At 35.7% G+C, this 15,086-nt stretch overlaps 1 protein-coding gene across 1 annotated transcript in view; it reads left to right on the plus strand.

Moving 5' to 3' along the window:
* The window catches only part of ARIH1 (ariadne RBR E3 ubiquitin protein ligase 1), a 122,663-nt gene that overhangs the window by 57,342 nt on the left and 50,235 nt on the right, over nt 1-15,086 (plus strand). Inside the window, exon 3 of the mRNA XM_007461670.1 lies at nt 11,395-11,539. Coding sequence (XP_007461732.1) covers nt 11,395-11,539 — 145 coding nt within the window. The remainder of the gene's footprint in view (nt 1-11,394; nt 11,540-15,086) is intronic.

Genomic DNA, 15,086 nt, shown 5'->3' on the forward strand with positions numbered 1-15,086 from the left:
GGGAAAGAACAGTAAGGCCTCAGACTACTTCCTCATATTATTTTTGTAATGAAAACGTACTAATTTGGGACTCCAGATGTTAGAATTAGTCAGACATAGACTAAAATGGGTATGCTATCAATAAGGGAACTAGAAAGTATGAGCTGTTGTACAGATTTGAAAAAACAACTTATTAGACAAAATAAGCAAAATTAACTCAGTGGATTAGTTTAACAGCAGGTTGGACAAAGCTAAAGAGAGGTTTAGTGTACAAGAAGATCAAAACACTTCAGAATTAAGCACACACACTAAACGATGGAAAATACGCAAGAGAAGTTAAGAAAATAGAAGATAGAACAAGAAGGTCTCCATTGAGTTTAGAAAAAGAGGAGAAAATGGGGCAGAGCTGATATTCGAAGGTAAAATGGCTAATTTTCCAGATTGGTAAGAGACAAAATTGCCCTAAGAAGCTTGACAGTTCCCATGCATAATAAAATACTGTTTCATTGATTCTAAGATGTAGTTTTTCACATCTTAGAAATCTGTCTGAAATCTGAATGCATCTTTCAATTGACGGCACCTTACAGTCCAACAAGATTGAAAATGTGACTTACGTGAAAATTTTCCAATTTCACTTTCTGATAAGATCATGAAATTTTGGTACTAAAGCATATTATTTTATTTTTTTAAATTAATTAATTAGTTAATTTTTGGCTGCGCGGGGTCTTTGTTGCTGCTCGTGGGCTCTCTCTAGTTGCCCTGAGCGGGGTCTACTACTCATGGCGGTGCGCAGGCCTCTAATTGCGGTGGCCTCTCTCGTTGCGGAGCACGGGCTCCAGACACGCAGGCTTCAGTTGTTGTGGCTCGTGGGCTCTAAAGCGCAGGCTCAGTAGCTGCGGCGCACGGGCTTAGTTGCTGCACGGCATGTGGGATCCTCCTGGCCCAGAGCTCGAACCCGTGTCCCCTGCATTGGCAGGCGGATTCCCAACCACTGCACCACCAGGGAAGCCCTCCAAAGCATTTTAGATTTTATGAAATATGGTAAAAAGAAATCTACATTTAAAACATCATAGTGAAACTATAAAAATAAAGAGAAAATCATAAAAGCAATAAAGCTGCAAGAAAGATTACTTTTAAAAAGTGTGAGAGTGTGTGTATGTGTAATGTATATAGAGGGAAAAATAGATATAGAAAGTGTATATTATACTTACATTCTTCTAGAGAACAGCTGAGACTTCTCAATAGCAAAAGTGGAAGTGATGGTAGGATGATACCTCAGTAGGTGAAAGAAAATAAGTGCTAAGCTAGAATAGTGTAATCATAGAAAATGTATTTAGAAAACAGTGCTATCTTTTAATTAATATACATGGCTTTATGTTGTACCTAGCCATTATATTTTTTAAGCCAATATTTAAACTTCTATTAGTGTTGATTAAAGTCTCAAATATTCATAATTGCTATTTAAGCAACTATTTGAATGTTAAGGGGAAAATTGTGGAATGTAGCCTAATTTCTGCTAAAAAGTGTATAAATGAGTGTTAATTGCATGTATCAGGATAGTAATGAGCTAAGCATTCATCTTAAGCCTCAAGTTAATGAGCTAGATGTGTCAAGATAGAAAAAGAGCAACAAAATAAATTAAGAGAAAATAGAAGAAGAAATAACAGAGCAGACTTTAATAAAATGGAAAAGAAACATACAGTAAAGGGAATTAAGAAGCCAAAAGATGAGATTAGCCAAGAAAAGAAAGCACAAATAATATTAGTAATGAAAAGGAATGTCACTTTGGATCCTGCAGATATTTTTAAAAAACCACAAAAACCCAACCTCATAAGATATTGTGAATAACTGTATTGAAATTTGAAATTTTACATGAAATGGATAAGTTCTTAGAAATTTGCAATTCATAAAAATTTACATAAGAAATAAAAAACCCATATGGGGCTATAACTATAAAGTGCAATTTTCTATAAAGTCCAAGTCCAGATGGATATACTAGAAATTTCTACCAACATTTAATGAGACAGTAGCTCTAACCTTATAGTATATAACTTTATATTAGAAAACAGGAAAAGAGGATCCTTTACCTTCTTAAGTCTATCACAATCCTGATACAAAAACCCAAAGAAAAATTACAGGTTTTATCATGTAAGTAGATGCAAACAAAGGGAAGCAAAAACCCAAAGTATTTGCAAATTGAATTCAGCAATACATAAAAAAGATAATATTCCAGGGCTTCCCTGGTGGCGCAGTGGTTGGGAGTCCGCCTGCCGATACGGGGGACGCGGGTTCGTGCCCCGGCCCGGGAGGATACCACATGCCGCGGAGCGGCTGGGCCCGTGAGCCATGGCCGCTGAGCCTCCGCGTCTGGAGCCTGCGCTCCGCAATGGGAGAGGCCACGACAGTGAGAGACCCGCGTACCGTGGGGGGGGGGGGGGATAATATTCCAGCATGGTCAGCTGAGATTTATCCCAGGAATGCTAGGTTGGTTTAAACTGAAACAATTAAATATCGTTGGTCAGTTAACAAATTAATGAGAATAATATTTCAGTAGATGCAGAGGAGCAGTTGCTAAAAATTAGTAATCATTCATGATTTTAAAAAGGAACCATTAACAAACTGGGCATTAAAGGGAACTTCCTTTTTTTTTTTTTTTTTTTTTTTTTTTAATGCGGTACGCAGGCCTCTCACTGTTGTGGCCTCTCCCATTGCGGAGCACAGGCTCCGGACGCGCAGGCTGAGTGGCCATGGCTCACGGGCCCAGCCACTCCGCTGCATGTGGGATCTTCCCGGATCAGGGCACGAATCCGTGTCCCCTGCATCGGCAGGTGGACTCTCAACCACTGCGCCACCAGGGAAGCCCCTAAAGGGAACTTTCTTAATCTAATAAATCTGTAAAAACATCTGTAGGAGATATCATAGTTCATGCTGAGATGTTGAAAATATGTCTCTTTTAGATGGAGTTCAAGACATGGGTGTCTGTTATCTTCACTTATGTTCAACATTCACTTCATACTGAAGGAGATCCTAGCCAGTAGTATACCGAAAATAATAATAATAAAGTATAATGGTTGTAAGGCAGATGCTAAATAGTTAATATTCACAGATGATATGAATTGTTTACATTGAAAATCTAAAGGAGTCTACAGATAAGTTGTTAAATGATTTTAGAAAGAAACCTAAAATTTTTATTTTTTTTCTCTTAGCATTTACATGCATATCTTTGACCCAGTAATTCCACTCACAGATATATGTACCTAACAGAAGGAAATATGCATGTCTAAACTGAAAGTTGTATATAAGGATGTTCATAGCAGCGTTACCCATACCAGCTCCAAACGACAAACAACCCAAATGTCTATAGATAGATGCACAATTGTGGTATATTTATATAACTGTTCAGCAATTAAATATAAATGAACTAGAGCTACAAGTGACTACATAGATGAATCTTCAAAATTGTTATATTGAGTGAAAGGAAAACAAATTCAACAGAATACTTATCCCCTATATGGTTCTGTTTATATGAAATTCAAAAACAGGCAAAAATAAGTTATATTCTTTAAGGGTGCATATTTAGGTGGTAAAACTATAAAGAAAAATGGGGTAGTGATTATCTCTGGGGGTAAAGAGGAGCTTGTTACTGAGAAAGGGATGTTTGGAGGGTTTCTGAAGTACTAGCAGTTTTCTAGTTCTTGTCCTGGGTTGTATGATGCCCCCTGGATCTCTTATTCCCTGAATTCTTATCACATTTACTGTTAAGTCATTTTGACTTCCTGAAGTTAGGTACTATTTTCTATACTTCCCTAAGCATTCTCCTCCTACCTCTTGCATACTTAGAATGACATACTGCAAATAGCTGTAGGTCTCTTTCCGTTAGTCAAAGCAATTAACATTGCCGCTAACTAGCACAGTTCCCACATATGGTTGGTTAATCTGCGAGGGAACTATGTAAAATGATCTTAATTATATACTGTCTCATATTTTGATAGCTTATTCTTGGTTTTAGCCTAGCGAGATTTTTAAACATACTTTGGTTTATAGGCTCTTAACATTGACAACCTGTGGGCTTTCATTAAATATATTGAAACACTGTTATCAGGATAATAAAAGGGTATTTCTTTTTGTACTCAAATCATTTTTGTCTTTAATTGGAATCAGACCCATTATTGCATAAATCACAAGTAGTTTATTTCATTTACTGAGTTGTGCTGTTCATGTGTAACAGGAGGAAAAGACCATTGAGCTGAGCAGAGCAGAGGGTGTAGACTTCCCTTGCATGCACATATCTGGACAGAGGGCACAGAAACCACTGTCTTCGTTTTCTTTGAAGTAAAACATATATTTTTTTTTTTTTTGCGGTACTTGGGCCTCTCACTGTTGTGGCCTCTCCCGTTGTGGAGCACAGGCTCCGGACGCGCAGGCTCAGCAGCCATGGCTCACGGGCCCAGCCGCTCCGCGACATGTGGGATCCTCCTGGACCGGGGCACGAACCCGCGTCCCCTGCATCGGCAGGCGGACTCTCATCAACCACTGCGCCACCAGGGAAGCCCAAAGTAAAACATAGTTTTAAAAAATAGTATTGGTTCTTGTCGTTTTGGGGGCCGTGGTCTCTTGAGAGCCATGGTCTCTTTTGAGAAATTAATAAAAGCTTTGGATCCTCAGGGGAGGAGAATGAGCATGTGTAAATAAGTTAGAATGTTTTGGGCACTGTACAGTTGTTGAAGTGCCAGGGGTTTCAGGTTAGAAGAACTTGGTAAATTGGAATAATCATAATCAAGCCAAAGAACATGGACAACTACCAGGGAAGATGACACATACGTATTTAAGTGTGGCTGGAATACCCAGTGAAACCAGCATCTGTGTCTTCTGAGGCCTCTAGTGTAGAGTTCTCTCTTCTCTGTTATGAAGGGAATAGTTAGTTATTAGCTTCTTCTTACAACGTCTGGCGTAGTTTCAGATCTGCCTTGAAAGTTCATATGAGAATGAAGTCTTATTCTTCCAAAAAGTCTTTTAATTAGCAAAATATTAATAATAGATAAAGTTGGATGGTGGGTATGTGGGAGTTCAAGTTATTTTTCTTTGGGCTTTGTGTATTTAAATTGTTCTGTAATAAATGGGAATGGGAGCCTTTTTGGAAGATCGCATAGTTATTGTGTTTCTGTTATGATTTTGCTAATTCAAGCCTAGATGGAGTTATCTTAGACCTGTTTCGCTATGGTTAGTTTTCTTAATACACTTGCCTTCATCAAGGCTTAGAACCAAAAGGATAAAGTATGGAAGAACACAGAAAGGTTCTTAAAAATTATACAATAAAATTTTTGTACTGCAACTTGAAAGTAATATTATCAGTATTTAGTAACTTTTTTGTCAAGTGGTCTTTTGTTTAGCAGTAAGCAAGCTCAGGAGATTTTTTTTTAGTGTCCTGCTGGGTTTTTGGTTTTATTTTGTTTTAGGTTGCATTTTCCCCTATAGGGGAAAAAAATCTATCAGAATCTCAAAAAGTATTTCTTTCTTAAAAATACATAATCAGTGCATTTACTTAGCTATAAACCATGTATAATAATATTAAAATATGAGCTAAATTTATCTTTTAGACTAGCATAAAAAACCCAAAACTTTGAAAGCAAGTTTTTATAGACTTGTGTATGTCCTCATTAGATCTTTTTTCTTATGAGGACCAAAAGTCTTTCTTAGAAAAAAAGATTTTCTATCCCTAAATCCTTAGTTAACTAGTTCTCTGGAATTCTGAACTTTACTTAGTAGAGGTTCATATGTTTGCTAGTTAACCTTACATTCTAATTTTAGTCCTTTTGAAAGATACCTTTAAAAACCACAAAGAATGTGGTAAATCTTTTAATTTGTTTAACGTTTACCTTCTACTTCAGGAGCCCTTTTTAAATTTAAATTTTTATCTAAGTAACACAATTAAAGTTATTGAAAGGTTTTAAGTTTTATTTTAAGGTTTAAGGGGGTTGTAAATGAAAAATAGTGCTCAAATCATCAGTTCTAATCTCATTCCCCAAAAGAAAAAGAACTCTTCAGTAATTCTTAATGACTTACATATACTACCATACAATATTAGGTCTACTGGCTTCTTTCTATGGAAGGTGAGGAATAAGCTCTGAAAATAATGTTTATATGTAAAGACTGGAGAAAGCCGTATCTCCTGGTGTGTCTACTCTCTTGTTCCGTTTTGCTGGTTTAAGACACGTTTTCATTCATTATTATTTTTGCTTTTTATAAATATGGCAGTTTTTATTCATCCTTAAGATATAAATGACAATCTTTTCCTTTACACCTTTGATATTTTTCCTTAAATATACCTTTTCTAAAAGTGGAAAGAATTACACCGTTTAGAAGCAGGTTAATGGGGCAAAAAGGATGGTTGAAATGGCAATTCCTAGAAGCGATGTTGATGTCACAGATCTTTTTTAGTGCTTTGTCAGAATATAAAGTATAGAATAATTGTAACTGTTTTGTTGCCTTTTGAAATTGAAGTCGGGTACCCATAAAATGCCACATGAGAATGTGAAACAAAAATTTGGTTATTTAGAAGTAAAAGTTCTTCTTTTTGTACTTCTATACATGTTTATTTGTCAAGATATATATATATGAAATTGTTTTTATAAATTTTCATATATATGTTTGTGTGTTTTAGCTCTCTCTCAGGCTTATAGTAGTAGATAAGTGATGTATAAAAATATATGGGAGCATTAAAGACCTATAAGGAGAATTGAACTCTGGTAACCCAAAAATAAGCAGTAGAAAAGCCCAGTATATAACTTTAAATTAGCTTAACAGTTTTGCTTTTCCGATTTTGTTGCGAAAATAAGTACAACATCAACGGTGATCTTTTTATGAAGTATGAAGCCCTAGTGGCTTTTAAAATAAACTCATAATGACAAAATTAAATATTGACATGGCAAACAGTGATGCTAGTCATTCAGAATTCAAGAAGAAACTTTAACCAGTGATATACCCCACCTGCCATGTCTCCCCTCTCTATAACCAGACATAGTTTTTAAGCTGTAACTCCTCCTGCCTTGAAATTTAATTCTTGTTATATGGTATATTTCTGTTTAATAGTCAAGGAAAATGAAAAATTAAGATCTAGATTTTCTGGAAGGTTGGCTGATTAAGTGCCAGTTTGCTTAACTATATTTATATAAACATACTGAATGAACAGAAAGAACCTTAGAGAGAGAAGAGGATTTATAATCTCTACTGAAGAACCTCTCAAATCGCCCTTCTAACAATCTTTTTGGTGGTGGGTCTTGCAGGATCTTAGTTCCCCGATCAGGGATGGAACCCAGGGCCCTGGCAGTGAGAGCACAGAGTCCTAAGTACTGGACCTCCAGCGAATTCCCAGCCATTCTAAAAATCTTTAATCTAGGCCATGTGAGAGATGGGGTGGGGATACTCTAATCATGCCCTTGCCCCACCGAGGAAAGGCTGGACTGAAGGAAAAACCACACTGCTATTCTGTTTTTCTTTTCATCAGTATGATTGTCTCAAAAGGATGGGCAAATTTTGCAGGAAAGGAGGGCAGCAGTGTCCTACCATAATCTTTGCAGCTGTTGACCAAAGTCAGTGAAGCAGAGAGAAATATGTGTGTTAACTCATTAAACGAGGTACCTGAACTTCAGTGCTTCACATTGAATTAGTCTTTTCATTTTGGTCTATTTTTCACAGGCAAGGGTATATGTAAGAGCCAGCAAACTGAAGGAACTTTCAAATATATAGTGACCAGGTATACAAACTGTGGGGAGTTAAGAATCCACGTGTATTCTTGAGCATAGTAGTAGTCCTTAAGAAAACTATCATAATTAGCAGGCTGAAAAAACCTTCTTTGTTCTTTTAAGAAGATTAAAGTAAACATAGACTCTATGAGATAAGGGATAAAAGATAAACTGATGAAACAACAGAACAAGACGAAAAGGAAGCGAACAGAACTAAGAAAAAAATAAAGGGACAAGCAGTAATCTTGCAGAAGATAAAACCACATTGGCAACAGCAAGAAATAGAGCAGATACTATGGAAAATGGAGATACGTAAGAGAAGAAAAGGACAAAGAAGGAATTAGTAGATGGTAGACAAGGAGGAAAATTAGCAAAGGCTGGGTACATATCAAGCAGGTCTTAATAACTAAAAGCTCTTGCAGTAATTACTACCTGAATGGCATTTCAAAAGAGAAAGTTAAATGCTAAGATAAACCGTACAGAACTAAACTTAAAGAATGAAGAAACCTTGTATACCTGTCAGTTGAAAAATGATTTGAATTATAAAATGAGAATTATTTTGATCACAGACTTCAATAACAACGGGTACCAGAAGAAAATGGAGGCTGTCAGTATAGAGAATATTGGGGGTAGGGTGGGTAGGATTTTGGCCTAAGTGAGCATTTGAATACAATTAAACATTTTAATTATGTCTAAGTAAGTAATTAGGGCTATCAAGCTTAGGAAACAAAAAGCAGTTTTTACTATTCTTGAAAAAAAAGCTATATAATGTCAAAACAGTGTAATTAGTGAAAAAATTATGTAAAATGATAATCAACTGGGAAAAGCTTCAGGAAGTTCCAAACAAAACTATAGGGTTAAGTGTAGGGTTATATAATACAAGGACAATCAATGTATTATTGAAAGTTGGCGAAATAGGTTTAAGTACCCATTTTAAGTTATGTTTAGTAAAAATAAATTAGACTTCAGTATCTTCCAGAAAACCATAGCAGAGTCATTGGTGGACAAAGCAAGTAATAAATAAAAATAAAGAACAAATTTTAAAATGTCACATTTCTGTAAAATGGAACTTAAATGAAAAAATTTCTAGGCCTGCCTGCTGTGATCAGCAATATGAGTGGATTCTTCAACTCCCCATTCTGTTTACCTGGGCTGTATTTGAAAGCTGTTTGCCTTCTATAATGGACCAAAAACTATAAACTCTTAATATACTGCTATCTTTAAGAAATATTCCTAAATAAAGGAATTCAGATTTATTATCAGGTATCATTAAGAAGTCACTCTTTTCTTTAAAAAGAAATTGAACGCTTATAGTAAGATTCTTCTAGGTACTAGGGCTACCTCAGTAATAAAATAGTCCTCATGGGGTTTACATTCTAGCAGGAAAAACATAAAATGGCGATTACAGAGTTAGTAATGTGATATGTTGCACTGGAGTACAAAGTACTGTGAGGATGTAATACAAGGGAACCTTACCTAATTGGAGGGGGAGGAGCTGTCGAAGAAGATTTGTTTGAGGAAGTGCAGTTTAAGCTGAGACCTAAAGTAAATGGTTAGACATTTGGCTTAAAATAAAATGGAATCCCTGCTTTCCCCCTTACTACACAAAAATAATTTCCATGTGAATCAACAGTTTTAATGGAAACAGTTTAAAGGAATGACCTAAATCATGAATGAATTTTTATAGTCTTTGGGTATAGAGATCTTTTTAAAAACTTCATATGAAATCCATAAATCACAACAGTGTCACATCGTAAATTTGCCTACATAAAAATTAAAAGTGGCAATTAAACACCATTAAGCAGGATTCAAAGGCAAGTTAGAAGCTGTGGGAAGAAAGCAATCCATAAAACAAAGGGTTACTCTTCCTGTTTACATACTGAACTCATAAAATAATAACAAAATCTTCACAGAAAAATTAGTGAGGTTCAGCTTTACTAATAAAGAAATGCAAGTTAGGTCTAATTATTTTCCCCCCATCAAATGGGACAAGATTTTAATCTAGGATTGTTATATGTGGAACATCTCTAAATGTCTTTCAGTATAAGGTTGGTTAAGTAAATTATAGTATATACCTACTGGGAAATATTATGCAACAGTGAAAAATATTGTAGACCCAAAGATGTTACATATTCAGTGAAGAAAGCGGGTAATAAGCCTGGAATATGAGATTACATGAAATATGCACATGTCTGTATTTGCATAGAATGCTGTCTAGTCTGTTCACCAAAGTATTAGGAGTTGCTAATTTTGTGTAGTTAAGTTTTAGATGCCAAGAGTTTGTCTTTTCTTGTGAGCATGAATATTTTTTTTATAAAAACAAGGGGTTTAGTTGGTTTACCTATTCATACTGTTAGCTTCATACGTTTTCTGTTTTTCAGATAAAACTTACATCTTAGGTTTTTTTCAGAGATAACCTTTGTAGGAGAGCATTTGATTTATCTGCTCTTTATATTTTGATCGGGGACAACTTCATATGAGTTCCCCTTTTATAATATGTTGACATTTTGATTGATAACTTGACCAGTTCATTGACATATAACTGTAGTCAAAGTATTTATAAAAAGATATTTATCAGTCTTAGGAGAGTGATGTGGTTTGTTCTCATGAGTGATTTTCCAGAGATGTAGCAAATGCTTTGAACAAAGCCTGAACAAGACTTCCACTAAAAATATTGAGAATCTCTTGAGTATCGATTATTTTTAACTTGAGAACCTCCTGTTTATATATAAAGAACATTGTAGTTATTTAAACCTAGACTTAACAAACTAAAAAGTAAATTGATCAGATTCCATGTTAATATTTTTGCTGGTTATATTGATTCACAAATTGAAAGTTTTTCTATCTATTGCTTTTCCATTTAGAATATTAAGATATTTCAGGAGGCCAAAGACCATGTCTTAACTGGATTAATGGGAGATATTGTGCTATTTACCACTGTCTTCTGTCAAGAAATTTACAGTTCAGTTGAAACTCTGTAGCTAGTACTTGCCATACCATGCTGTTGACATATTAGATGGTGAACTACTTCTATATATTTAGATACATATTTTATGAAAAAGCTAATGTATAGATTATTTGATACAAAAACTTTTAAAGATACATTTTTTTGTTTCCTCTTTCTTCCCTTTTCCTATTAAAAACTGTTTTAAAAGAATATTTAGAAAGCAAGTCTTTTGTAGAATGATACACATGTAATAGTTTCGTTTTTTAAATGATTTGTGGGATAAGGTATGCTTTATAGGTGGTTTACTTGCTAATATATTTAAACTGGTATAACTAATATTATTAATAAAATGAATTCATTGGTATAAAGTATAGCCTAGCCTTCTGAAATACCATTACTCTTCATAAGGTCCCACTTAAGAGATAGTACAACTTTCATCCTTAGGTTTTAATTGTAGTGCTGTTAATATTACTAATAGCTTAACCTCTCATGATAGAAACAAACTAAACAGTGTCAAAATAGCAACAAAAATTCAGTCTGCTTTCATACACATATGCTTCTGTTTGCTACAGTTTGTAGCCATACAGCTTATTTCTTCTGAGCAAGAAAGGTTATGGTCTTGGTTTAATTTACTTCATTGACTTTCCCTATAGAAAATCAGGTTTTTGGAGAGCTCTAACAGTGTGCTATTGCTGGGCTCTCATCCTTTCTGTTTAAATAATGCAGGTACTTTGATGGAAACCTGGAGAAGCTCTTTGCTGAGTGTCATGTAATTAATCCAAGTAAAAAGTCTCGAACACGCCAGATGAATACAAGGTCATCAGCACAGGATATGCCTTGTCAGATCTGCTACTTGAACTACCCTAACTCGGTGAGTATCTAGTAGTTTAAGGCTAGCGCTGACTCTGTATTTCAGAGGGTAAATCAACTTTTCATTATTTAAATAAAGGAAGATCTGGAAGTCTGGGATTGTAGCAAAGCAGTAACCTATCAATATATTAAGGATAAAGAAAGGAAAAGAAAGAGTAAGAGCTTGTTCTCTCTCCGTCCTCCCCCATTTGCTGTGTGTGTGTGTGTGTGTGTGTGTGTGTGTGTGTGTGTGTGTGTGTGTGTGTGTGTTGTGTGTCTGCGTTGGGTCTTCGTTGCTGCTGCTTGTGGGCCTTCTCTAGTTGCAGTGAGCGGGGGCTACTCCTCGTTGCGGTGCGCGGGCTTCTCATTGCGGTGGCTTCTCTCGTTGCGGAGCACGGGCTCTAGGCACTTGGGCTCAGTAGTTGTGGCGCACGGGCTTAGTTGCTCCATGGCATGTAGGATCTTCCCGAACCAGAACTCGAACCCATGTCCCCTGCACTGACAGGATTCTTAACCACTGCGCCACCAGGGGAGGCCCCCATTTGCTTTTTAAAGCAGCAACTTGTCCAAGTTGTCATTAAACACTTAAACCTTTTCCATTTTATATTACCACCGTGAGAGAATTGTGTAATAGGTAGGCAGCAAACAGAATTATTTTCCATCCAAATTAAAATAGATTTAAGACTAAGTTTTTAGAATAAATATCCAAAACACTAATAAAATGTCTTTTTTTTTTTTTTTTTTTTGCCGTATGTGGGCCTCTCACTGCTGTGGCCTCTCCCATTGTGGAGCACAGGCTCCGGACGAGCAGGCTCAACGGCCATGGCTCACGGGCCCAGCCACTCCGCGGCATGTGGGATCCTCCCGGACCGGGGCACGAACCCGTATCCCCTGCATCGGCAGGCGGACTCTCAACCACTGCGCCACCAGGGAAGCCCTAAAATGTCTTTAATGCTATTTCACTAGGGAGCTTTCAGGGTTTTCAGGCTTTTCACACAGATCCATTCTAACGGAGATTCTTTAGTACAAGTATCACTCTTAAAAACCTATTGAATTTAGATGATTAACTTTGGGGTATGAAGAAATTTTAGGCTTAAATAAACATATAGTCTTCTTATGAAGGCACATTATTAGTAACCATAGGAAAATTACATTTGTGGCAAAAAAAAAAGGGGGGTTTAGTTACTTGGAATTCACCTCTTAAGATGTTTCAAGATATCTAAGAATAATTTAATTATACAACAATTATAACTACCTTGTTCATATTCTCTAATAGTTAAGCAGCTTTTTCTAGTAATTAGTGTATACCAGGTCATTGTCACCCATGTTATATATTTTTACATATTGAAGGTTTTTCATTGTTAATCTTAGAGTTTAACATGTGTAGCTCTAAAGGTTCCCATTTGAAGGAAATTAATTTGTTTACACATACAAGTGCTTAGAAAAGAAGTTTTAAAAGAAAGTTAATTATATGCTCTTAGAGAAATGGAAAATCAGAGTTAAAATAATTTAGTAGGTAAAATGCTTAATTGAATTTCCAAATTCTCAAGTTTTGATCACAGCTCTGACACTAGCTTTTTGGCTTTGGGTAGTAAATCATCTAATCTTGCTGGGTCTCAGTGTTTTTAATCTTTCAAATAAATTGAATAAGATATTCTTTCAAATCTCTTTCAGCCTGAAACTAGTATTTATTCATTTCCCTCTCCTTAAATCACAATCCTAACTTAAGTATTTAAAAAGAACAATCAGCACTCCTATTAAAAATACATTAATTTCATGTTTTGACCATTTTATTATCTTTCTTTAATAGTTGACATTTGTGTAGTGTTTACAGTTTATAAATGTTTCTGTGAGGTAATACTGAGACCCAAATAATTTGTCCCAGCTTATACAAGGTTTCCTTATTCCTTGGCATTTCCCTTGGCACTCTATTATAGCAGCTCCTCCTTAGTTTAAATCTTAAATGTAATTCGAGTACTGAAGCTAGCTGCTTGCAAATAACCCCTGTAACTTCCTCAGTGCCCTTGGTATTGGCAGTCTGAACAAATCAGAATTGAAAATCATGAGTAGATATTCGCAGTGTAAATTGTGCTTGCACTTGTAACTGATAATGGAGAAACCACTATTTATTCATTCAATCATTCAACACACCAGGCACAGTTCTAAGCGTTAGAAACAACAGAGAATAAAGGCATAATGCCTGCCTTAGATAATTTACAGGTTAGCTGGGCAGATAAGTAAAATGACATAGTCAGAAAAAATGGTAAGTGCTTTGATAGGGCATGATACTATGGGAACATGTTGGAGAGACACCTAACCCAGTTTTGGATCAGGGAGAACTTCCCACAGACACTGACATTTGAACTAACCTCTGAAGGTGTGGTAGTTAGGTAAACTAGGAAAGACAGAGAAGCCAAAGGAAGAGAATGCAGTTCCAAGAATGGTAAACAGTGCTAGCTTCAGAGAAAAGGATTGAAAGGTGAGTTTGGAATTAACAACAAGAAGTTGACTGATGATCCTGGAAAGTTATCAATATTTTAAGTATTGTGGTAAGATGGGAAACCAAACTGCATGGGCCGAAGAATTATTGACTTGAAAGTAGTAAAGGAAGGGGAAGCAATAAATATAAACAGATTACTCTTTTAAAGGAAGTTTGGCTATGTAAATGACAGGAAAAGCAAACAGCAGCATGGGTTGGAAAGTAAGTTAAAGTGTTAAGAAAACCATGTTAGGAAAAAGTAATCATGGTGAAACGAGGACTTTTTCTCACAGTTTTTAGGCTAATGAAGAAGGATAATTTTAACCTCTTCAGTTTTGCAAGTAAATGTCACCTGAGATTCTTCATTCATGCTTTATTAATTGGATGGATGATTTCTTTACTTACATTACTTAAATAACTCCCATGTTTCAGTTTCCACTACTCTCTTCAAACACTGATACTAGCCTTTTATTATTGTGTATCTTTGATACCTTTCCCCTAGAAGGCAACTTTGCTTTATTACAGTACCACATGAAAACAGATTTTAAGTAAATGCTTCTGACAGCTTAATTTATAATACTTTGGAGTTAACTATTTTGGGTGGTCTCTTCTTTAAAAACAATTTCCTGAGATTTTGGAACACTCTTTAAGTTCAGAGATTCCTCCCCCATCCCTCTGCCCCCTTGTGGCCAGTTCAGGGGGTTCCTGGTCCTGGCAACAGTTACTCACTTTATAATAATGTTCTTTTGAATCAAAGCATAAGATTTAGCTCTACTAGGAAATATAACTTGGGCTACCATATCATTTTTATGAGATAAATAATTCGTATTTTCTAAGAATAAGGTATGTTAAATAGATAAAAGCAAAGTTGAAGATTGTGACGTCCACCCTCGGCTTCCTCATCCCTGGAGCACTTCTGAATCTTTGTGCTCTATCTTCCTTTTTAACTCATTCCATTTTACAGATGAGGGAACTGGTGCCCTGATTATTTGCTCAGTTTTTATGAACAAAATGGCTTTAAGTTTAGAGATTATATGGGCAACTTCTGATAGAAGAAAGATAATTCTTTTTTTTTTTTTTTTTCTTTTTG

Source organism: Lipotes vexillifer, unplaced genomic scaffold, assembly GCF_000442215.2.
Source record: "Lipotes vexillifer unplaced genomic scaffold, Lipotes_vexillifer_v1.1 scaffold962, whole genome shotgun sequence".
Classification (NCBI taxonomy): Eukaryota; Metazoa; Chordata; class Mammalia; order Artiodactyla; family Lipotidae; genus Lipotes; species Lipotes vexillifer.